We start from the raw sequence: 25,582 nt of genomic DNA, 5'->3' as shown, positions 1-25,582 counted from the left end.
CTTCCTTTACATTCACTTATATTTACATTTAGAGCATTTTCCTTTGCTCTACTCCTGTATCTGAAAAACAATAATAGCTCTATACTATGATTTATTTTTGTGTTAAAGAGTATTTCAAGATCTAATAAGAACTAGAAAAGCTTTATAGCATCAAATGTCCAGGGAAGGTTGTAGAATAAACATACACAACCTATTATCTTGTAGATTAACATCTTGTTCTATCATGTATTTTAAGATAAACATTTTGGATGGTAATAAAATAAATCTAAAAGGGTTTATATTTTCCTCACAGTTTTTTTTAATGATTTAAAAATGGATTTGAGAGAAGAAGGGGGAGAGAGAGAGATTGATTGATTGATTTGTTGGTCCACTTATATACGGTCCACTCATTTGTTGCTTCTTATATGTGGCCCCCACTGGAGAGCAAAGCCACAATCTTGGCATATTGGGAGATGCTCTAACAAACTGAGCTACCCAGACAGGAAGCTGCCTCAGTCTTTATTCCAACAGATAATTCAGCAGTGGTTGCTTATAAATACTAGACAGTGAGACAGAATATTGTCATATTTATACACGTTTCAGACTTATTAATTCATTTACTTTTCATTTATTCACCCAGGATACACTCCTATTGTATAATAGTAAACCATCTACTTCTTTGCATCTTTCCTAACTCTACTCCAAGTTACAATTATCCTTCTTGGAACACTGCAGTAGTTTCTTAACTGGTCTTTTCATGTCCTTTCTAGTTGTCCTCTAACCTGTTTTTCACCTTGTAGCTTGAATGATCTTTTCAAAATGCAAAAGTGATCACATCAGACAATACAGTGCAATTAAGAGTACTGATTCTGGAGCCAGGTTGCCTAGGCTGAAATCTAGACTCTGCCACATATTATCTGTGTCATGTTGGACAAAGCACTTAACCTCTCTACCTCAGTTTCCTCATCTGTAAAATGGAGATGTTGAGTGCTCTGTGAATGGCAGCCTGCCTCATCAAACTCAACCAATATGTCTTTATATTTTTTTCATTTCATTCATACCAGCAGGGTTTTTTTTTCCCCCATTTGAAAAAGGGCCTCATGCTGATGTTTGAGGGCCTTTGCACATGCTATATTCACTGTCTAAACTCACCCTCTGTATTCTCACACACACCTGTTGCCTATTAACTCCTAATCATTTTTCAGATCCATTAACATCCTTTCCAGGGAGACCCTCCCTGAACCTAGTGGTGGGTTAGGTTTTAGGTTAATATCATCTTAAAGAATTCTGTTTCTTCCTTTTACTCCTTTGTGTGACTAATCAATAGCTCTCCTTTCTACCATGCCTGTTTTTGCTCAAGTTACATCCTTAGTGCTTAGCGCAACACTCAATCATTTACTGAATTAAATAAGTGAATGGATAACTGCCATCTGTGCCAGATATCAAGTTGAGTGCTTTATATATCATTTCATTTTGTCTCACCTACTGGGAAATACAATTACTACTATTTTACAAACGTGAAAAGTAAGGCTCAAGGTTTAGGAGCTAGTAAATGACACTAGCCTATGTGGGAAATACAAAGAATTGAAAGTAAATCTTGCACCAAGAATTTACAGTCTACTAAGAACTGAATAAATGCTTTACGGGAACAATGAATAAGTTACATACTATTTGTGCATTAGTATTGCAATAGTGGTGTTTGATTGGCAGTCATGTGATTTGGGGGGGCTGTTTTATTTGCTGGCTGCAGGGAGACACCCTGCAGACTGCAGGAAAACAGTCGGTCCCTGTTTCCTTCCCTTGTCTTTATCCACAGCAAACCAAACAGCTGGTCTCCCAATGAGGGCAGTGGCAGTCCCATGTAGTCAAGGTGAGACTTGGATGGGCTGAGAGGCCCTCAGTCCCATATGCCCATCAACAGTTGTCTTCTTCCTCCAGTTCTTCTGCTGACTCAGACATGCTCTCTAGCAACTCATCTCCCATCTGATGGAACCTTCCAGACCATGCATCCCACATGCACTTAATGGTCACCTTGGATTCAGCCACCTAATATCCTAAAAGCTGTAGGACACAGGGCTGCTCTGGAATTAGCACATCACCCTCCTTGCACACCTCACAGTCTGACAGCAGGGTCACAACTTCTCGAGGGCAGCACACAGGCCCAGATGCTTCAGCTGTAGCTCCATGGGGATCCAGGGGACCCAGGTAGAGGTTAACAGTGAAAGTTACTTTGTTGCCAGCATGGGCATAGCCCATTTCCTTGTGTTTATCTCATGAACCATTCATTCACTTCCTCCTTAGTGTGATTCATGAAAAGGAGACCTACTTCACCCTTCAACTTCTTACAGACCTAATGCAGGCTGTCTTTGTTCTCATCAGACAGGCTTTGACCTAAAGCCACCCTCATCACTTTGTTTTTGCCAAGGAACATCTGGCTGTGCTTCCAGGTGTTCCAAGTGTCTTTTAACTTGCTGTTCCTCAGGTTCGCCATGGAGAAGAGGAAAAGGTAAATACTTGTGTATCTCCACACATTTCTGAAGCTCTTCTATCAGGTTCTGTTTTAAGTTCCAAGTGCTTTTTAGCAGTTTTGGTTAAGGAAACTTTCTTGTTGTGTTTAGCTTTGGGCAACACTCTGCCTCAGGTGATATTTTAATGTGCTAGTGAATACACTAAAATTAAATAAGAATTTAGAGGTATAAACGTTACAAAAAGAGAAGACAGACTATCACTGCTTACAGATCTGATACCTACAATACCTAGAAAACTCAAGAAAAATAACTGAAAAACTACTACAAAAAATTAAAAAAAAAACAGTAGAGTAGCTAGATAGAGAACAGGTAGAAAAAAATCAGTCACTTCAATACATACAACTACCAAGTTGAATTTCTTCATTAGCAAGGTAGCTTGTGGGGGGAAAATCCCCAGTGAATTAGAATAAATTCCAAAATCTTTACAAATGGCCTACAAGGCTCTACCCACCATCTTTCTAGTTTCATCTCATGCCACTCTCCCTTCTCAAACGCTAAGAGCAAGGCATACTAAGAGGTAACTCTTAAGAAATTGACAGGATTACCTGGGTAAGATTTCTGTTTTTAACCATATTTCCTGCCCTGGCAGGGTGGCTCAGTTGGTTGGAGCATCATTCCATACACCAAAACGTTTCGGGTTCCATTCCCAGCCACGGCACAAACCTAGTTTGCAGGTTCATTTCCCGGTCAGGGTGCATACGGAAGACAGCTGATCAATTTTTCTCTCTCATATTGATGTTCCTCTCTCTCTCCAAAATCAATAAGCAAATCCTTGGGTGAGGAATTAAAAAATAACATATTTCCTACCCACCACTCCAGAATTAAAAAAACAATCTTTGGAAGAGGGGACCAAAAATCTATTGTTTTGCTTCTTTGAATATAACCAAGATGTTTGAAGAATATCCCACAGAGAAGCCTCCTCTGATTCCTCAGAGAAGGTACATCTATTACACATTTCCACAGCACCCTGTACTTGGCACTCATAACATTTACTCAATACCTATTTTTCCAGCCGGATGCTCCTTTAGAGCCAGGACCATGTCTGTATCCCTTACTGTTTCCCTTTCCAGAATCACTCTCAGCCTTGCATTCATTATTTCTCTGGACCCAGTAGACTGAATCAATGAGTACTCTTGCCCTCTAACTTTTCCTTGGGTTCGGTCAAGGGGAGGCACAAACAGAATCAAAGTGAGGTCAAGGGTTTTATTTCAACTCTTTCCCTGCCAAGTAACTGCAAATTCCCTAAGTTCCTCTACTGAAGGCCACAGATCCTATCAGGCAGTTCTATCTTACAGCTCCACTTAGGGGTCTGGTAACAATTCCTTCTCCTTGCTCATTAAGACCTAAGTAATAACAGCTCCCAACTGTTACTAGCTCCAGGGTAATGCACTGTACACTTTAGTTCCACTGATCAGGCCCACACCTTTATAAATAATATCTTTATTAAACTCTCCTCATTTAACCCTTTTAAGTGTGCTGTCTCCTGCCAGAGCGCTGACTAGTCCAATGTTCATTCAAAGACATGCCAAGCTAAAGAAATTATCAGTGTGACAATTTCTACAAAACAGCACTTTCCTGAATATATGAATGCCCCAAGTGAAGGGTTTAAGAAACTGTTGGGTAAATTGGAGCAGGGGTGTCAAACTCATTTTCACCAGGGGTCACATCAGCCTCGAGGTTGCTTTCAAAGGGCTGAATGTAATTTCAATTCCTTAACAGTTAAGGAGTAGTTACATTTATACAGTCCTAAAATTATTTTTGCTGTGGCTCATGTGGCCCCTGGTGAAAATAAGTTTGATACCCCTGCATTACAGACACTTAAAAAATAAGGTTTTGGAGTCACAAAAACCTGGGTTCAAGTTAGTTTTCTGTGATTAAAGTTAACCTTTCTTATTAGTTTCATCTTCTATAAAATGGGACTATCATCACTTCGCTGAGGTGGCATGAAAATAAAATAACATTTACCAGAGTGCCTGGCACATACCAAAATTCTTAATTTCTCTCTTTTCCAAATTCAACTCTTACAAAAAGACATTTGGCCAGAATTATATAAAATGCCTCAAAATTGCTTATTAACTTATAATACTCTGTAATACTTTTCTTTAAAATGACCTATATCACAGTAAGATAAAATAATTTTAAAGGAATGAGGAAAATGACAGACAGAAATAAGATGCCACCCAAGAATGAATTGGTAAAAAATGCAGACAAAAAATCCTAAATACTTACTAACAGGAACCAGAAATCTGCCTGTAAATTTAACAGCGAGTTCAAAATGGGAAATGCAAACAGTCACAGCAAAATTTCTACACAATAAAAAAGCTGAAGAGAACTTTCTCCCATGAGCCTCAAAGACAGCACACTATAATACTGTGAACAATATTCTAAACAAAGTCCTTATGATAAACTAACCAATTGTACCTTCAAAAAAATACCATATTTTGCCGTATATGATGCGCACCTTTTTGCCCAATTTTTTGAGGGTAAAGTAAGGGTGAACATTACACATGGGTAGTATTAATTCTGTATCTATATAAATGTTTTTAATTCTTTTATTTGTGCTTATACATTAAAAGTGTACCTCTAGAAAGCAATAACAATATCCCTATGCAAACTAATGCCCTGGAATATGATAATCGGTTTTGTTTCTAAATATGAATAAATAAACAATTGAATTAAAAATCAGAGATTTTTTTTCCTGAAAGTTTGGGTCAAAAACGTGGGTGTGCATTATACACAGAAACAAATCATACATGGCAAAATATGGTAACCTCTGCACATACACCGATGGCTAGCTTCTCAACAAAAACAATTTGCTAAAAGCTCTCAATACAAAATGACCTGAATCTATATCCTTGTTCTATGAAGGAGTAAGATACACTGACTCAAATACAGTTAAGTATGCAATAATCTTTAGAATATTCCTAGGGGTACCACCAAAAGCAAATGAATAGAATGGGAAGAGAATATGATAAAACTGTATCATATTCTCTTATCAAGTACTGTACAAGGGGTTATCTAATATCCTGACTTAACGTAAGTACAGATTTTACAGCATGTACAACAATGGTTCTCAAACCTTGGTATTATCAGAATGATCTGGGGGTTGTTTTTTCAAAAATATAAATCCCTAGGCTTCATTCCCAGGGATTCTGATTCTGAAGGTTAGAGTAGGGCTTGGGAGCTTGTTTTGTTCTTACTACCTTTCAATTCCTGAGATGATTCTAATGATCATCCACTTGATTTGAGGACTGCTAATTAACAGCAATGTTTTTCAGCTGGTGGTACGAACCACCGTAACCAGTGAAGTCCTATAAAACTCCAAATGGCTGACCACCCAGCAGCCCAGATTTAATGAATCAGAAGGAATCTCCAGACCAAATTGGACAAATGACCAAAAGCTGACTGAAAAAGAGGAGTTGTTGTCCAATTAGAGCAGAGGTGTCAAACTCTTTTTCACTGGGGGCCACATCAGCCTGGCTGAATGTAATTTTAGGACTCCATAGATGTAATTACTCCTTAACTAGGCAGGGCAGGGAGCTCGCGCTGCTGCCAGGTAGAAACAAGGTGCCGGGCAGATAAAACAAGGTGGAGGGCCAGATTCAGCCCACAGGCCTTGTGTTTGCCACCTGTGAATTGGAGGGCATAAAAATCTACAAAACATGTCAATAACCTCTGGACTATCACAGGCTGAATGTAGGAATGATCAACATTTAACTTAACCAAGAAACAATTAGGATGGATAAAAAAGAACTAAGTTCTCAACCTGGATAATACAGTCAAATTACTAAAAAAGAAAAAATGTAACTTCAATTAATGTAATTAACATTCTAGCTATACTAATAAATAAGTAAATAAGTACTACTGCAACATCTGTAATCTTGCATCACTAAAAGATTATTACCATTATTCTTCTTAGAATAAAACTGAAGAACAACCAAAATATCATAGTTACAAGCACTAAATCCTGCAATAAAATTCAGAATTCAAGAGGTCATGTATGAATTATGCACAAAGCTTTCATTATTTTTAAATATCCCCTAAACCTCAACTTTCCTGGACTTTCAAAGCTGAAACTACTTACCTTTAGCAACAAAAGGAAGCTTTTTATTTAGACAACCAAAAGTGCTACCATCATAGACCTAAGGGAAGCATGCCAAGTGGCCTGCCAGTTTGTTGAAAAGTTTCCTAGCAAAAGTAAAAGATAGCATAGCTAACAAATACATTTAAATTTTAAGTTTACCAAATAAAATTCCAAAATCAAGCATCTCTTAGTTTGAAGCAGTGGCTGACAAGTTCAAGGATAAATATTAAATATATAGTATCTTCTTAGCATCACAATTACATTTCTCCTTTTGTCTATACAGTACTGCCATCAATGTTGGTTTTTATTTTTTAATTTTACTAATACATACCACCATAGGAAATTAAGACTATTTATATTTTAAAAGTTAACTGAGGTGAAAAGACATTTCTCCAAAGACATATAAATGCACAAAAAGCTCATGAAAAAATGCTCAACATCATTTGTCATAAGGTACATGCAAATCAAAAACCACAATGAGGTACTACTTTATACCGGCTATGATGGCTATAATCAATGTAAGATGATACCAAGTTCTGGCAAGGATGTGAAGAAATCAGAACCATATATTGCTGGTAGAATATAAAATGCAGAAAAGTTTGGGAGTTAGTTCCTCAAACAGTTAAATACAGTTACCATATGACCCAGCAATTGCACTCTTAAGTATATGCCCAAGAGAAACAAAAATATAGGTCCACACAAAACCTTACCCACAAATGTTCATAGCAGTATTATTCACAACAGCCAATCACATAAACCCAAATGTCTATCAACTGATGAATGAGCTAATAAAATGTTGCATATGCATACAATGAAGTATTCAGTACAAAAAATAAAGAATACATGCTATAATATGGATGAACCTTGAAAACATTATACTTATTGAAAAATGCCAGTCACAAATGACCACATATTGTACAATTCCATTTATATGAAATTCCAGAATAAGCACATCTTTAGAGGAAGATTAGTGGTTTCTTAAACTCATGTTGAGGAAGAAGGGGAAATAAAGTATGACTCCTAATAGGTACTGGCTTTCTTTTTAGGGCAATAAAAAGTCACAGATGTCATGGCTGGTGTGGCTCAGAGGACTGAGCGCTGGCTTGCTAACCAAGAGATCACCAGTTCAACTCATTATCAGGGAACATGCCTGGGTTATGGGCCAGGTTCCCCTTTAAGGGTACGTCAGAGGCAACCAACTGATGTTTCTCTCCCTCTCTTTCTCTCTCCCTTTCCCCTCTCTCTGAAAATAAATAAATAAAACATCTAAAACAAAGAAAGTCACAGAAAAAAAAAAACAGTGGTCAGGGGAGTTAGGAAGGAAGGAATAAATATGTAGAACACAGTAGATACTTAGGGCAGTGAAAAACTGCATGATATTATTATGGTGACTATATGTCATTATACATTTTTCTAAACTCAGAATGTATAACACTAAGAGTGAACCCTAATGTAAACTATGGACTTTGGATGATAATGATGTGTCAGCATAGGTATACCAATTATAACTGGTGGCAGATAGTGGTAATAGAGGAATCTATACATATGTAGAAGCAGAAGATATAGGGGAAAGCTCTACCTTCTGCCCAATTTGGCTGTGAACCTAAAACTGCTCTTTAAAAAGTCTATTTTTAAAAATCAGTGGTTGGGTGGTAAAGGATGAGCAGGTACAGGCAAGGGGGAGTAATATTTTTATTGCAGTAAAATAATTTACACAAAACTTACATTCTTAACCATTTTCAGTGTACAACTCAAGGACATTAAGTACATTCATATTGTTGTGCAACTATCAACCATCACCAGAATTTTTTTAATCCTCAAAACTAAACTCTATACCCATCAATCACTAACTCATTTCCCAACCTACCCTCCACCTAGCAACCACCATTCTTTTTGTCTCTATAAATTTGACTACGGCAGGTACCGTAAATGGAATCATACAATATTTGGTTTTTTTGTGACTAGCTTAATTTCATTTAACGTAATGTCTGTAAAGTTTATCTATGTTTTGTAACATATGCCAGTATTTCCTTCCTACATTTTTAAGGCTTAATATTATTTCATTTTATCTATATACCACTTTGATCATCCATTTATAAGCTGATGAATATTCGGATTGCTTCTACTTTCTGGCTACTGTGAATAGTGTTAAGAGGGAGATGTACAAATATCTCTTCAAAACCCTGCTTTCAATTCTTCTGGGTATATTTATACCCAGAACTGGAATTGCTGTATCATATGGTAATTCTATGGTTAACTTTTGTGGAACTGCCATTGGGTTTTTTTTATCAGCCTACATTCCCACCAAAAGTGCACATGGTTCTAATTTCATCACATCCTCATCAAATACTTGTTATTTTTTTTTTTTACATTTTTTACTTATTTATTTTTGGAGAGGGGAAGGGAGGGAGAAAGAGAGAAAAACATCAATAGGCAAGAGAAACAATGATCAGTTGCCTCTTGTATGCTCCCAACAGGAGACCTGGCTCACACCCAGGCATGTGCTCTGACTGGGAATCAATCTGTGAACTTTCACTTTGTAGGACCACAATAGACCCACTTAGCCACATAAGTCAGGGCTATTTTTTATTGTTTTGATAACAACCATCCTAATGGTATAAGATGGGCAACAGAGGATTAAGAGACTCAACTATTCTATATGATCTTGGAATGGTGGATGCATAACATTATACACATCAAAAAATACAGAACTTCACAGCACAAAGAATAAACCTTAGCCTGGCTGGGTTGTTCAGTTGGTTGGAGTGTCATTCTGTACACCAAAAGTGTGAGGATTCAATTCACAGTCAGGGCACATGCCTAATTTACAGGTACAATCCCAACTAGGGGTGCACAGGAGGCAGTCAATCAATGTTCTCTCTCACATCGATGTTTCTCTCTGTCTCTCTCTGACCTCCTCTCTCTCTAAAATCAACAAACAGGGAAATTCCAGTCATGATGGCAGCTCGCCTCCTCAAACAACAACATCAAAATAACCAATTATAGAACAGTCATCATTCAGAACTGTTAGAAATCAAGTTGAATGGAAGTCTGACAACTACAGAATCAAAGAAACCGCATCCATCCAGAATGCTAGGAGAACAGGAGACACAGAATGGACTGGTCCCACATCCACACGTGGTGGATATAAATTCAGGAGGGATATCTTGGGAGGGAGTCGTCCCAGCCCCACACCATGCCCCCCAGCCCAGGAAGATAAATCCCCACAACACCTGGCTGCAAAAACCAGCAGGGAGTGAGTTAGTAAAAGAGACTTCTGGAGTTCCAAGCAGTTCATCTTAAAGAACCCACACACGGACTTACTCAGTCTCACTCCCTCTGAGCTCCAGCACCAGGTATGGCAGCTTGAAAGGCACCAAAGGCATACATGGAAGAAATGAAGTGTCTGAATCAAGGCAAGAATAGGGGACAGCTTTCTTCCAGACAGAAAGGTGGGCAGAGGCCACTGTCCCTTTTCTGAACCCTCCCCCTACAGAGCCACAGTGCTGGCAGAACAGGTGCCATACCCGAGACTCCATCAACCCGGCTAATATTGTTTGCTCCACCCTGGAGACAGATGCCCTGAGACTCCATCCCACCTATCTACCAGCCCACCCAAGCTGTTAACAGTGGCTTTTCCATATGAATGCTAGTCTAGGCTCACATGCTTCACAACTTCCTAAATCCTCTCCAATAAGCAACAGCCAGCCTCAGTGAGCCCCCAGCATCCCTACTGCTTGCTAAGTTGCCCTGGGTCCAATACTGGCAGCATTCAACCTAGACACACAGCTTGGCTTTTACTGGAAATCTCGAAGCCCAGCACAAGTAGCAAACATCTCAGATTGTTTCAGAGTCCAGGCAGGGTAGCCTCAGACAAAACACAGGTGGGGGCTGACCTTGACCTGCACCACCTGAGAAACCCTAAAGCCAGCGCACCCAGTGGACAGCTACAGACCATGCTGGAGCACCACCACCCTGCCCCTGCACAGCTGATCCTCAACAGAGGGCAGAGGTTGGTGAACAGAGGGCAGAGGTTGGTGGTCAGTGGTCACAGCCAGTCTTTGCAGCTGACTGACCTGGGTAAATCCCTCACACTGACCTGCCAACAACAATCTAGGCTCAACTACAAGAGGATGTACTCAGCCCACACAAAGGGCACATCTCAAGTACCCAGCTTAGGTGAGAGGGGTGGCTGTGCCACTGGACCCTACAGGACCCTACAGGACCACATTAGGCCATGCTACCAAGATAAGGAGTCATAGCAGCTCTAATACATAGAAACAAACACAAGGAGGCTGCCAAAATGGGCAAACAAAGACACACGGCCCAAATAAAAGAACAGATCAAAACTCCAGAAAAGGAACTAAAAAATATGTAGACAAGCAATCTACCAAATGCAGAGCTCAAAACATTGCATATAAGCTTGCTCAAGGAACTCAGTGAAGACCTTAACAGCATAAAAAAGATCCAGTCAGAAACGAAGGATTCGCTAATTGAAATAAAGAATAACTTACAGGGAAACAACAGTAAAGTGGAAGAAGCCAAGAATCAAATCAATGTTTGGAACATAAGGAAGCAAAAAACAACCCATCAGAACAAGAAGAAAAAAGAATACAAAAAAATGAGAACAGTACAAACAGCCTCTGGGACAACTTCAAGCATTACAACATCTGCCTCATATGGTATGCCAGAAGAAGAGAAAGACCAAGAAATTGGAAATTTATTCGAAAAAAATTATGAAAGAAAACTTCCCTAACTTGGTGAAGCAAATAGATATGCAAGTCCTGAAAGTACAGAAAGTCCCAAACAAGATGGATGCAAAGAGGCCCACTCCAAAACACATCATTAAAATGCCAAAGTTTAAAGATAAAGACAGACCCTTAAAAGCAGCAAGCAAAAAGCAGTTAGTCACCTACAGGGGAGTTCCTATGATACTGTCAGGTGATTTCTCAAAAGAAACTTTGCAGGATCAAAAGGACTGGCAAGAAATATTTGGAGTCATGAAATGCAGGGACTTACAGCCAAGATTGCTCTACCCAGCAAAGCTATCATTTAGAATCAAATGGCAGATAAAGAACTTCCCAGGCAAGAAAAATTAAAGGAGTTCATCATCACCAATCCGTTAGTATACTAACTGTGAAAGGGACTTATTTAAGAAAAAGATAAAAACTATGAACGATAAAATGGCAACAAATACATGTATATCAACAACTGAATCTAAAAAACAAACTATGCAAACAAGAAGAACAGAGAAAGAATCATGACTACAGAGAGCATTTTGATGGTTACCAGATGGGAGGAGGGAGTAGGGGAATGGGTGAGGAGGTGAGGGGATTAAGAAGTACAAATAAGTAGTTACAGAATAGCCATGGGGATGTAAAGCACAGTACAGGAAATGGAGTAGCTAAAGAATTTATACACATGACCCATGGACATGAACAATGGTATAGGGATTACCTGAGGGAGTAGGTGGTAAGGGGGGCAAAGGGAGAAAAATTAGGACAACTGTAATAGCATAATCAATAAAATATAATTTTTAAAAATAAATAAAATCAATAAACATATCCTCAGATGAGAATTTATAAGAAGAAATCTTAATAGATGCACTTCTTTTTAACTTTTTAAAAATATTCTATTTATTTTTAGAGAAAGGGGTTGGAAGGAGAAAGAGAGGGAGAGAAACATCAATGTGTGGTTGCCTCTCATGTGCCCCCAACTGTGGATCTGGCCCGAAACCCAGGCATGTGCCCTGACTGGGGAGCGAACCAGGGACCCTTTGGTTCACAGGCTGGCACTCAATCCACTGAGCCACACCAGCCAGGGCAATATATGCAAATTTTTAAAAAATCATTGATAAAGTCAGAGGATCCTAAGTAAGAAAATAAGAAAATATACTATGAATGTATTAAACAACCTCACTTAAGAGGATAGGGGAATGTTGCCAACCTAACTAACTTTGAAAATGAGGAGTCCATAAGTTAAAAAAGGAAATGGAACTGCATTTAAGTACTGTACTCTAGTTGATAATGTTGTTCCCCATAGAAAGGGGGAACAGCTACAAGTTAACAACTCTGATGTTGCTATAAATATACAGAGGTCCAGCACAAATAATGCCCTTTTTATTAAAAAATCTTTTATTACAAAATCATAAGCATGTAATTCTGTAACATAACAATATCATACTCAAGCATACCATATGACACATTCAAGTTAAAACTATAAATTATTATACCCATGTTATTACCCGACCTACCACACTGAAGCAAGTCTTACTTCTGCCAGACCCTGTATAATGAAAAGGAACAATTAAGCAAATGAGTATCAGCTGAAGGGAGTTAAAAGTGAATTTACAGAAAAGCAAGGAAAAGAGGCTGGAAGGATACATGTAGTAATTGAATAAAGTTGGCGACATCAGTAAGAACTAATTTAATTAGATACAGATGGTTGGTTACACATAGAAATATTTATAGATATGTGTATATATGCAGGTTAGTATACACAAACACATTTGTTTTATCAGCTGAGGGGGACTAAAAGAAATTAATACCAGTAGCACAAGCACATCTAGCATCCATATCTTAGTTTCTAATACCATGCTTCAATAAAAGAAATCAGGATTCTTTGAAATAATTAATGATTCTAGGACTGAGACAGGAAATATGCAAAATACGACTGGACCATCTTGTATTCCAGAAAGAAGAAAGTACTTTAAATACCATTATTGATGGAGATATGTTATGGGACACAGCTGAAAAACTCCCAATGGCCAACGTTGGAACAATTTGAGCAACAAACCAAGTGACATAGTAATGGATTATAACCCAAAGTATAAAATAAATATCCAAGTCCATACTGATATAAAGAAATTACTAAATAAATTAATAAATGGGGGAGGGAGACAAATATCCCACTCTTCTGAATTCCAAATAAATTATGTAGATGATCCACCCTAAAAGAGAGGACCATAACTTCTAAGTGCGGGCTGTACATTGTGACTTCCTCCCAGAGAATACAATATACATAAGGGGAAAAAAATAATTTTACAGTGGAATAACCCGACAAACACTACTTCAGCCAATGACAAAGATCAATATCAACAGTGATAAATCCTGTTAATATGCACCCTTAAAATGGTATGATAAAAATGGCACATATTTTTCCTCCAAACTCATAACCCTAGTCTGATCATGAGAAACACATCAAATTCCAATACAGAGGCATCATACCTGACCAGTACCCCTCTAAACTCTCAAGGTCATCAAACACAAAGAAAGTTGGAGAAAATGGCACATGCTAGAAGAACTGCCTACAGAGACATGACCACTAAATGTAATGTGAGAACAGAAAAAGACATTAGATAAAAACTAAGAAAATTATAAATAAACTGTGGACTTTAGTTAATAATAATATATCATTACCGGTTAATTAATTATAACAAATATACCATTCTAATATATCAATTTAAAGAGGGGAAATGGGTGGAAACAGGAGGTGGGGAGGTCTGGGGGGGTGGGCTGGGATGGGGGTAAAAGGCAGAAAACTGTACTTCAACAACAATTAAAATAAAATTAAATTTCAAAATAAATAAATAAGTAAATAGCTAGTGAATTATAAAAAATAAAAAAATAAAGAGGGGAAACAAACAAACAAAGAGAAAAAAAGTGCCAGGCTGATGTCTCTTCTTCTCTGGAGGCAATTTTATAGCTTGATATTAATTTAGTTGACAGAAACTTGGATAATTACAGGATATCTTTATTGTTTCCAACATTCAGGAAAACTTTCCACTCATGAAAAATATTCTGGACTTCTAGTTTCAGGACCCTTCCCTTGGTCCCTGTAGTGCCTTCACATAGTCCAGGGGTCTGGTCAACTTCACACCCTGTCCATCAATTCTGTACACTTGCTCAGAACACCCATCTGCTCTAGCAAGTGATACAGCATGGCATGGTGTAGCAAGCAAGAAGCAGCCCACAGATTCCAGGTAAGACACATAAGCCTTCACTATGAGGCCTATTAAAACAATGATGGGCTTATTAGACCCCTAAAAATGTCATCTCTAAAATATCTGCTTTGTCACTTACATGGCCTTTTCTTAACTCATGCACTATTATTCATACACACACATATATGCATGTACATGCGTGTATATGGAGAAGACATGTACATATCTTCCACAAAGCCATTATTAACTCATTGGGGACAGAGACCATAAATGCTATGTTCTGGGGTGTCTTATACCTATCCCCCTTCTTCCTTTCTAACAGAACCCTAATTTTGTTCAAGTGGCAATGTGCAGAACCTTAGACAGTGAGACCTAACTAAGGGCAAGTTTGTTGTGGAGCCCCTGGAAAGCTTTAGCCCTCCCAATAAACAGGCAGGTAAGTTGATATTGTTCCTTTTTTTATTCTTTCCTTAAATACAGACATAATAGTTGGAGCTGCACCATCCTGCAATCCTCAGGGAAATTTCAAAAAACAGCTGCACAAATGCTGACCCTGACAGTGCTGAGTTCATGAACCCTTGCCAGTGACTGTCTACCTCCAAAGTTCTTATTATATAAGACAAATAAACTATGTAAGTACCTGTGTTTTAAAAAAAATCAAATGTGGCTCCCAAACCTATAAACAGCCAGAATAAATTTGACTTCAAAAGAAAGACTATAGCACCCTTTAGAAAAAACAGTAAACCTCCTAGGCTTTCACAATAGGATTGGAAAAGAGGTAGAGGATCTGAACAATCCCGAAGTAAGGTATCATGCAAAATCCCTTAAAGGGATCAAAAACTCCACACAGCCTAAACCCTAAACTTACAGATTTGGTGTATCAGAGCTCAGTAGGCCTTAATCTTGACAGATGTCTTTGCAGGGTTCTGAGATCACTAAATATTTAAGGAAAGTCTCTAACATGAAAGACAGGAACCAAAAGTCACAAAGAGGAAAAAAAAAAAGCACCTTGGAGGCTATGGATATTATGCATGAACAAGAAACCTAAACACAACAAAACAAAAACCTATCTTTGATATACACAAAGAACTAAAAGAAGATATTGCTCCAAAATCCAAGTAGCTATTAGGAATTAAAGTCAGCCCTGGCTGGTGTGGCTCACGCTGGCCTGCAAACAGGTTGCTGGTTCATTCCCAGTCAGGGCACATGCCTGGGTTGCAGGCCAGTTCAACCCGTCGATGTATCTCTTGCACATCAACATTTCTTTCCTCTTTCTCCCTACCTTCCCATCTCTCTAAAAATAAATAAATAAATATTTTTTAAAAAAGAAAGGAAATTAAAGTTATAAGTGAAACAAAAATGAGAACACAGAAAGAAAAAACAACATGTAAGCACTTTCCCCCTAAGGATATTTGTTAATCCTGAAAATCAGGATCTTTGTTGTATTAATATATCAAGAGTTAAGGGACTAATATCCAAGTCCAACAACCACACAATGGAATTTCAAGTCTTGAACTTGGTTTAAAGATGGTCCCAGACTACAAGTGACCCCAGGCACATGACAGGAGAAAATGCAAATCCTATACATACAACGGAATACTACAAACTAACCATAAGAGGCTGATTCTCACAGACATCATGTTAAATGAAACAAGTGAGGGGGAAAAGAGAATATATAGTACCATATCATTTACATGATATAAAAAAATACCTACAAAGCTAATGAATGGCAATCCAAGTCAGAACAGTGGTTACATTGAGGGAGGGTGTATTTACTAAGAATGGCATAAGACAGAGTCTATATCTTGATCTCTGTGGGACTTACATGAGTATATTCATTTTTAAAAATGTTGCACATGAGTATAAAATTTGTACACTTAAATATATGAATGCTGTATTTCAATAAAACTTTAAAAATACAGGTGAAAAGGAAATTTTCAGATTAAAAAGTTAACAAATATTAATTATATTTACCTTTGGCAAATATTAAAGGGTGCTAACTTAATTTAGGTCACAGTCTAAGTCCACAACGTTGGTTCCAAAGTAATGGTTTCTGTGTTTCCTTTAAAGCTATTATCACTTTACTGGACATCACATTGAGCTTCGAGCAATTTCAGGGACATCTTTAGGAGTCAGCAACGTGACAGAAGACATCAAGACAAAAATCAGGAACTACCACACTACCCCTGCCTTTTGACAGCCTCTTCCCCAGTCAGAACCAGATCAGAAACTGTTGACAGAACTATCTGGACTTCCACCTCTGTGAAAAGGCAATGGCCACTAAAGTGGGTGATGTCTCTGCGTGCAAATGGTACCAAGTATACAAGCTTGTATACAAGGCCCTCTGCCCCACATCCTATAATCTGGGTGTTGGCCTGGGATGAGGTCAACACCCAGATGTGCCAAAATGGGAAAATTTGACCCTATTGCTTTTTCAAACTATAACAAATATATAATATTTCACATATTTCATGAAGTACTGTTAAATTCTGATGATTAGTTCTCTATATCAAGAACTTAAGGAAAAATTGCTCCTAAGTACCAATTATTAACTAATTTGGATTCTATAGGAACATTTTACAAAAACCTTTACTTTTATTATTCTAGACTTCCTTCTCTTGGGCTCCATACAAATTCTAAATGCTGAATCTCACATTACAAAAAGGAGTCAAATAACATCTAAATATTGAATCCCACATTACAAAAACCAGTCAGATGTAATCTTACAAAGAGGTGGTTTCAAAGAACTAGGCAATGAAATTTCTGTAAAAGTAATCACAGAAGTAATACAACCTATTGTAGAAAAAGAGGAAAAATGCTTAAAAGCACAGATTTAAAGTATTAAAATTAATTGTAACACCAACAGATTTTAAGCATAATTTTCAATTTTAAAGCATCTATCATTCTATCAATTAAGAAGTGATATCTCAAAATATTGTAACCTATTTTTATTATGTGAGAAACTTAGTCCATAAAGCAGCTAATGAAACTATAGTAATTAAAGCAAACCTAGAGGGTGAAAACTTAACTGCATTCTCCCATTGAACACCTCTCATCCTCAGAAAAACACTGGAACTAAATTGACATAAAAGTAAAAATAGTCACAGATCAAAGACAAAGGAAAAAAACAACACAAAACAAATTGCAGGAATAACGTGTTAAAAATACAACTGATTTCAGAACCAATAACATATTATTAAAGGCACAAACAACATGCTTCAGATATTCTCGCAGAACTAATTGAATCAGTACAACTCTTGTGTCCTAAGACCCAGTGGTATTCCTCCTACTACTACCAAAGGATTCAGAAGAGAGAGAATCCTTTCTACCTAACAAACGAAAATTTCCTTCTGTGGAATTTTTAAATAGTCTAAAAATTGAGTTAATTATATTGAGTTAATTATATGCTAAAGCATAACTATGCTCACACACACACACACACACACACACACTCTCTTAATTCATGAATTTGAATCAAGCATTCAGCCAGATGGACATTTTAGTCTGGTCCCATTCTACCATTCACCATTAATTTCAGGCATCCTATACTCAAATTCAAGCCAAACCTAACCACTATACCCAGGTGAGTATAGCAAACATTTACTACAGATCCTGGTAGTGTTAGGCTCCATGCCAGCCAGTGTGCTGAGCTGAGGGTACAGCAATGAATCAGGCAATGAATAACTAATGAGTAAGATGTGATCTCTGCCCTCCAGGAACTTCTCAGGAATCCCCATATGCAAACCCTCCTTATGCCAAATATCCTTTTGGTATGTCTGATATACTGTACATAGTCTGAACTAATATGTATTGACAGAACAGCTTTTAATTCCTATAAAACAAAGTCTTCATATAATCTCTTTGTACTAATTTTTAAATGCTATAGGTATGATTATGTTCCTCAAAACAGAATTTTCCACTTCTTATATTCAGCCAAAAATGTTTAAGGACTGTATATTATTAAATAAGACACCACTTGTAGGTACACATAGAGGGTGTTCCATAATTATAAACCATTGCTATTGTCTTCGCCTATGTTCTGCCTGTAAATATGGGTTGATATATAGGAAACAGTAGGTAGAATACAGTTTTAAGTCTCCAGCCAAACCCACATTTTATAGATTGGGAGAAAGATGAAGCATAAATGTTTTAAGATAAAGGCAACAAAGGGGAATGGAAATGAAAGGTTTAAGGAAATAGCAGTGCAGAGGACATCCTGCTCAGAGACAACTCTCCGGCTCCCACCTCGTTTTAGTCAGGTCAGAATGGAGGCATAAAAAGCTGTTTTAACTCTCACCCTCCTTAAGGAATAACATTTGTAAAACATCTGTAATACTGAACATGACAATTTCTACCAACAAAACAGAATATAAAATATAAGTATTTACCATGACCATTTTCCAAAGATTTGAATATATAAGAAATAACTATAACATAAGGTGGTAGTCCCATTAAGAAAGATGATATCCACAGTGTATAGTCTGGAGGGAGGGAGTTGATAGGAACTGGTCAATACAGGATATTCTCAACAGTGATATCAATGTAGGAAGAATTTGGAGTAAAAAAAAGTAGTATCATGTCAAAGTAACTCTAAGTTTCCTCACAAAGGGCTGATATGATAAGTCTTCATAAATCTAAGCATACATTACACAGTGCTTCTCTATAATAGACACAATAATTTTATTTTTTCTAAACTAAATTCCTACAGCAGTTTCATGGCCTTCGGAAAAACAATACAGTTCACAATGATAAAAAGTTTTCTTTGTCAACATCCTCTAGATAAGAATTTTCTAAAAAAAATTTGAATATTCAAGTCAGTATTACAGATAGAGTCTAACCATTATACACTACAATGGAACCAATTCCTTTGTCCTAGACAAAACTATTAACATGGCCTAAGACTTCATCAGTTGCTTTGGTAGTCAAATCCCCAAGTTATCAGTGAGGTAAATTCACAAGAACTACTTTTAGGTCAGTTCTTCCCCAATGTGTAAAAAAAACACCCAAGTAGTAAAACTGAGCTTTATCATTTTGGTTTCTTTTTTTTTTAAGATTTTTTTATTTTTATTTATTTTTAGAGAGGGAAGGGAAGGAGATAGAGAGAAACATCTATGTGTAGTTGCTGGAGGTTATGGCCTGCAACCCAGGCATGTACCCTGGCTGGGAATCGAACCTGCGACACTTTGGTTCACAGCCCGCACTCAATCCACTGAGCTACGCCAGCCAGGCTCATTTTGGTTTCTTTCAGCTTGTTTAGACCTTCTTAAACTGTTATCTAGACCACCTAATCTATCATCACCTATAAAGGCCTTTAGTACACAAAGACTTCCTTGGGGGTGGACTTATTAATCAACAGCCAATACTTTGGATAATGCAGGGAACTGCCATATTTTTCAGACCATAAGATGCACCTCGGTTTTAGAGGAAAATAGGAAAAACAATTTTGAAGCAAAAAAATATGGTAAAATATTTAATAACATAAATAACATAACATTTCACCAATGTACATGTAAAGCTACATTAGGACTATAAGACACACCCCGCTTTTCTCCCAAATTGCAAGGAAGGTGCGTCTTATAGTCTGAAAAATACAGTGTTAATTCAACTGGACAAAACATGCATGACTACCTACAGGCATTGTTGTAGTCAGTAAAACAGAGAAAAATTAACTCAATTCCTGCACTCAACTCAAAAGTCTAGCACACTTACAATACAATTGTTAAAATAGAAGTGCTATATAAAGTGCTATGAGGACAAAGATAAGGAACAATTAAATTGTTGAGATGAGGTGGGAGCTGGAGAGTTGTCTCTGAGCAGGATGTCCTCTGCACTGCTATTTCCTTAAACCTTTCATTTCCATTCCCCTTCGTTGCCTTTATCTTAAAACATTTATGCTTCCTCCTTCCCCCAATCTATAAAATGTGTGTTTGGCTGGAGACTTAAAACCGTATTCTACCTACTGTTTTCTATATATCATATCAACCCATGTTTACAGGCAGAACATAGGCCAATAACTTAAATAATCCACTGACTCTACTATCCAATCTACATTTTCAATTTCTTCCCAAAGACATGAGCTTTGTCAAATACACTTAGCTAATAATACAATAAAAATAACAATGGTATTTAAATTATGCACTCTTAAAACTAAGGGCCAAAAATCATACAGACCATGAAACTAAGGCATTAAGAAAGGGATATAAGCCCTTATAAATCAAGTCAGATATTTGAAACTACTCTATACATACACTCACAATCATATATGGATTTTTTCTTTTGAACTTTAATTGGGTCCTCAAAAAACTAAAATGCCATCTCTTAATAAATAAAACTTTCTGATTAAACAAAGAACTTCCCCAATCACTAATTTCCTTATTTGTAAAAAGAGCTAATAATTACAAAAATCTGTGCTTTGTGAAATCATTAATAATATTTGGATTATTTCTGATTCAACCATTCTTCCTGTGGTAATAAGAAATAAACACAATAAACAATGCCTAAGATTCTACCTAATAATTACATTGCATCCTGAAAAAAGACACTGTCCAATCTATGTTTGATATTACCAAGAACACAGAACCCAGAACTGCATCTCTACCTTACTTAAATATTCATTTGGAACACTAGAAATTCCCTAAAACACTGCTCAAAAGTGTGTTACTTTATATCACCCATGTTTACTTTATATCCCCACACAACTGCACATGAAAAGTCTGACACGACCCACTTGGCCTATCACTATCAGTTCTGTCCCACAGAATCAGTATTAGAGTGGCTCTCTATTACTTTATTCTTGATTTTAACATAACACATAAGAAATCACTGACAGCAATACAACTCCAATGAATATTATAAGAACCTTAAGTTTGAGTGCATAACTATCAATACATATCAGTTTTTGTAATAACATGGTCTCAATAACTAAAACTTCGGGACAGTAATGAGATTCTAAACCTGAAATAACATGAGAACTGGTTTCTATATTCAAACTTTCAAGAGACTTTTCCCAACCTCAAATTCCTCAATGGCAAGAGCACATAGTATAGTGTAGGGGTCTGTTACAATCCACTGAAAGCACAATGACCTTTTTCAAAACTGAAAACAGTAAAAACAGGAATTCCAGTCAAATTTTTCTAAGGTCTCTTCTGGTCCCAATAGTCCTGTACACCATCTACTACTTATCTAAGGTTTAAGTATCCAGTTGATATTAGTTGATTACACATTATTTAGTTCCTAATAAATGTTTCCCTCAAATCCTCAAACCACTAAAATATTTCAAACATGGAGATTAAATTCTAGGAGAAAAATTTCTAGTATTTTTTTATAATTCTCAGAAAAAGACACTAGGACAGAAAATCCCATCTCTTCTACACTTTACCTTTTCAAACTGCTGTTCTATTAAAATGCTTAAAGTAGCCGTGACCTGTGAGGCCCAGTTGGCTGGGTGACTTTGGGTGAAGAAAAGAGCAAGGGTTTCAGCCTGGTCCCCAGCCCCTCGGGCAACCAACTGATGTTTCTCACATCCATTTTTCTCTCCCTCTTTCTCCCTCCCCTTCCTTCTAATAATGAATAAGTATTTTTTTAAATGCTAAAAGTAAATAACCAAATTACAGGAGACAGTGGAGGAGGGGCAGTAATTGCTTCTGAATGTATTATAATCTTAAATTAAAATTTAAAAATATTAGGGTTTGGGGTGGATGGAGCCAGCAAAAAAAGAAAAAGAATTCATGGACCTCGACAACAGTGTGGTGATTGGGGCAGGTGGCAGCAGCGGAGGTTGAAAGAGGGTATAAGAAGGATGAATCGTAATGGGAAAAATACAATAAAAAATAAACTATTTAAAAAATTAAAAATTGTAGTTTAGTCTTCACTAAAATATTACAGTTTCTCCTAAAAACTGTTTTTCTATAATGTGATAGAAAGTGACTTTTTTGAACCTAAATTAAGAGTTAAATCTAAATAATATTCTTCCACTGTTTTCCTTTGTGTACTTTTTAAAATCTGAAATTTGAGTCATTTAATCATGTAAAAATTAAAATGCTTTCTAACTATAAAAGTGGAAAATAAAACTATACCCATTTCCTTTAATAGATGGCACACTATAATTAAATATAGAAGGTACCAAACCACACACTATAATCAATTACAGAACATACAAAACCAAAGGGAAAAGACCAGTAACACTTGAGAATCCAACCAAACAAAGCAAAGGGTTAAATTTTACATAATTCACCTGTTCTATATTCCTCCCCAATATAAGAACAATTAATGCTATCTAAGAACCGAAATGAAGAGGCTCCTGAGATATTTTCTCTTGGGTAGTATGTTTACAGACTAAGCAAACACTTGTCCACAATGTAACAGGAGATTCCTGGGCTGGCTAAGTAGGTGTTCAACTCGATGAATTCTAAAGCCTCTTTCAGTTCTAAGCTTCCCAATCTGTAAAATGTGAAAAATAACAAAACGTTTTGCCCTTCAATTAACCGATCTGCTCTCATTTAAATCCTACGAGCACGTAAAAAGACTAAAAAGTTATTTCTCCCCTTTCTCTGCCGTGATTTCACGAGACCGTCGTTAACAAAAGGCACGGAAAATATGCACAGGTGGGATAACAGGGGAGTGGCCGAGGCCAGGCGGCTCTCGGGACAGCGCCCCCACGCCCCCTGTCCCTCCGCCGCACCTGAGTAATCACTGCCCTCACACCTCCACCCTACCCTGGCGGCGTCGCGAGCGAATTGTGCGACCGATTACAGTCCACCCGCACCCTGTCCAGACACTGGGCATTGTCTGGAGCTTTCAGCGCCCAAAAAAGGCAAGGAAGAAAGAGGAAGGAAAGAAGGAAAACGTGTGAGAATAAAGAACGGTAGGAGAAGTAAAGCAAACGGGAAGCCGTACACTCCTTTTGGCAAAATTGGCTTCCCTGTCGATCACTCAATTTAATTCAGATCCCAAAAGCCACCGCCTCCCCACCCCCCAGCCCCAGGTAGCAGCCAGAGGTGGCCCAGCGGGAGTCCCTGAAGCTGCGGGGTCCGAAGCCCGGAGACCGGAGAGGGAAATGGGCGTGTAGGCTGGGCCTGACCGCCCCGAGGCCGGGCTCCGAACAAAGCCGCCGGACTCCCCTACCTGGGGTGAGCACGGCGGACGGCGCCGGGCAGCGCCTCGAGGCTGCCCGCGCAGCCCCGGCCCGGCGACGCCCTCGCCCCGGGGACCCCCGCCAGGGCGGGGGGGGGGGGGGGCTGCGGGCCCCTCCCCGACCGCGAACAGCGCCCCTTCGGGACAATGGGCCCCCTCCCCCGCCTCCAGGCGGGGAGATACAAAGGCACAGAAGCGCGGGCCCGGCGCGCAGCCAGACACCGGTAAAGTAAAGGCGGAGGAGGGAGAGGGCTCGAGAGAAGACGGCGGAGGACGCGGGAGCCCGCGGGCCGCTCCTCCCACCATCCAAGGCGCTGCCCTCAGCCCCACCGCGGCGGCAGAGGCGGGAGCGCACACCAGCAGCCCCTCCGCCCCCGGCCTCTCGACAGGGTCTGCACACAAAGAGGTGCGGGACCCCAACCTCCGCCAGGGGCGGGGACGGCTCGATGCGCCGTGACCGACGGCGGTCGGCGGCACCCACCCTGCCCGCGCCCCTCCGGGGCAAGGGTCCGCGCTGGGATCCCCTAGCCCGGACTCACCCACAGCTCCGTGCCCCAGCTCATGGCGGAACTTGAAGCGACTCGGCCGTCTGGCTGCCCCGCTCTCCGTCGGTCGGTTCTGCCGTGAGTCTGTACGACCTCCCACTAGCTGGCCCACGGGCTCGAGGTTCTGCAGCTCTGCCTCCGAAGGTGCCGCCACCGCCAGGCTCCCCAGTGAGTGAGAAAGAGTCGACCAGAGAAGCCGACGCCACCGCCGCGTCCCCGCCTCCAGGAGCTGGCAGGGAGGGGGCCGGGGACTAGGGGAGGCGGGACGGGGAGAGGGGAGGGGGCGGGGCGCGGTGCACCCTGGGATCGGGGCGGACCCACTCTCTCCCGGCCACAGCCGGCGGGGTCCTACAGCTAGAGGGTCAACCACCTGTCCGGCTCCGGGCAGGATCTCTTCCCTCCTGCACCTCGGGCGTCGGACAGTCTCACCGCCGCTGCCACTCGGATCCCTTTCTCCAAGACGGAAAGGCAGAGAAGGAAAAGACGCCCACTGCCCTTCTCTTATCCTGAGTCCCCTTAGATGAGCAACCCCAGTCACCCGCCTTCTTCCCTCTTCTCCACAGGAGAAACCCTGACAAGGAAACCTCTTCCAAATCTTTCGGTTTAGACTGTAGAGGGATGTATCTATAAGAAAAACGATTTGATGGTTAAAGTGATCTTGGGAATCACTAAAATGTGTAGAGGTGAATATCAAATGTGAATGCAACGTGCCCCTGATTCTATTTTTTATTTCATTTTGTAATTTCTGTCAACATTCATTTTGGGATGTTGCCATGATGAGGTGGAAAACAGGGACAATCGTGTGCCATACTCTCACCTGCAGAAATGAGAATAGAGCTTACCTGTGTTCTGGAATGGGCACCTTGTGTATGGGGATTGTGCGGAAGCCATACTCGTCCCCAGCTGTGCAAAGGTCCTATTCAGACCAGATACCTCTCATTCGGAATGTCGGAACCTTGAAGGAAGGTCCACAATTCCTTTTATCTTCTGTGGAGTTACTTCCCAATCTTTCTGAGCAGTCATTAACTGCAGACAGAAAGTGCTATTATATATCAAGTAAGCATAACAACTCCCTAACATGCTGTAGCATTAGTTGCTCATCTTCTAAACACACACACTTTCAATCCAATCACTAGTAGAGTACTCCTCAGCCTGTTGTGACAGCTGAGTGTCTTAAGAAGTTCTCCCTTAAAATGAACCCTCATAAGCAGTTGGGAATGTAAACATACAGTATGGAGGGTCCTCCAAAAATTAAGGATAGAGCTACCTTATGGCCCAGCAATTCCTCTTCTAGGTATCTATCCCTCCCTCCAAAGTGGAAACATTTATTCATAAAGATAAGTACCTCTATGTTTATGGCAGCATTATTTAT

General features: G+C 39.2%; 1 protein-coding gene, 1 long non-coding RNA gene and 1 pseudogene across 5 annotated transcripts in view; 1 reads left to right on the top strand and 2 right to left on the bottom strand.

Annotated features, from left to right (window-relative positions):
- The window catches only part of FNBP1L (formin binding protein 1 like), a 107,184-nt gene extending 82,701 nt beyond the window's left edge, over window positions 1-24,483 (bottom strand). The window contains exon 1 of one of the 4 annotated variants that reach the window (XM_028514079.2): window positions 24,205-24,483. In XM_028514079.2, coding sequence (XP_028369880.1) covers window positions 24,205-24,228 — 24 coding nt within the window. In that variant the 5' untranslated portion in view covers window positions 24,229-24,483. The remainder of the gene's footprint in view (window positions 1-24,204) is intronic. The other 3 variants (XM_028514077.2, XM_036026439.1, XM_036026440.1) reach the window with 3 other exon arrangements.
- On the bottom strand, window positions 1,774-3,547 carry LOC114497763 (annotated as a pseudogene).
- On the top strand, window positions 20,076-20,638 carry LOC118500692. Its single transcript, XR_004903267.1, has 2 exons — window positions 20,076-20,321; window positions 20,540-20,638. It is a non-coding gene; the product is annotated as an uncharacterized LOC118500692 (long non-coding RNA).
- Window positions 24,484-25,582: the final 1,099 nt, after the last annotated feature.

This window comes from Phyllostomus discolor, chromosome 5 (assembly GCF_004126475.2).
Source record: "Phyllostomus discolor isolate MPI-MPIP mPhyDis1 chromosome 5, mPhyDis1.pri.v3, whole genome shotgun sequence".
In the NCBI taxonomy this organism is placed as follows: Eukaryota; Metazoa; Chordata; class Mammalia; order Chiroptera; family Phyllostomidae; genus Phyllostomus; species Phyllostomus discolor.
The sequence above is the reverse complement of the archived record's forward strand: the minus strand, read 5'-3'. Positions and strand labels throughout refer to the sequence as shown.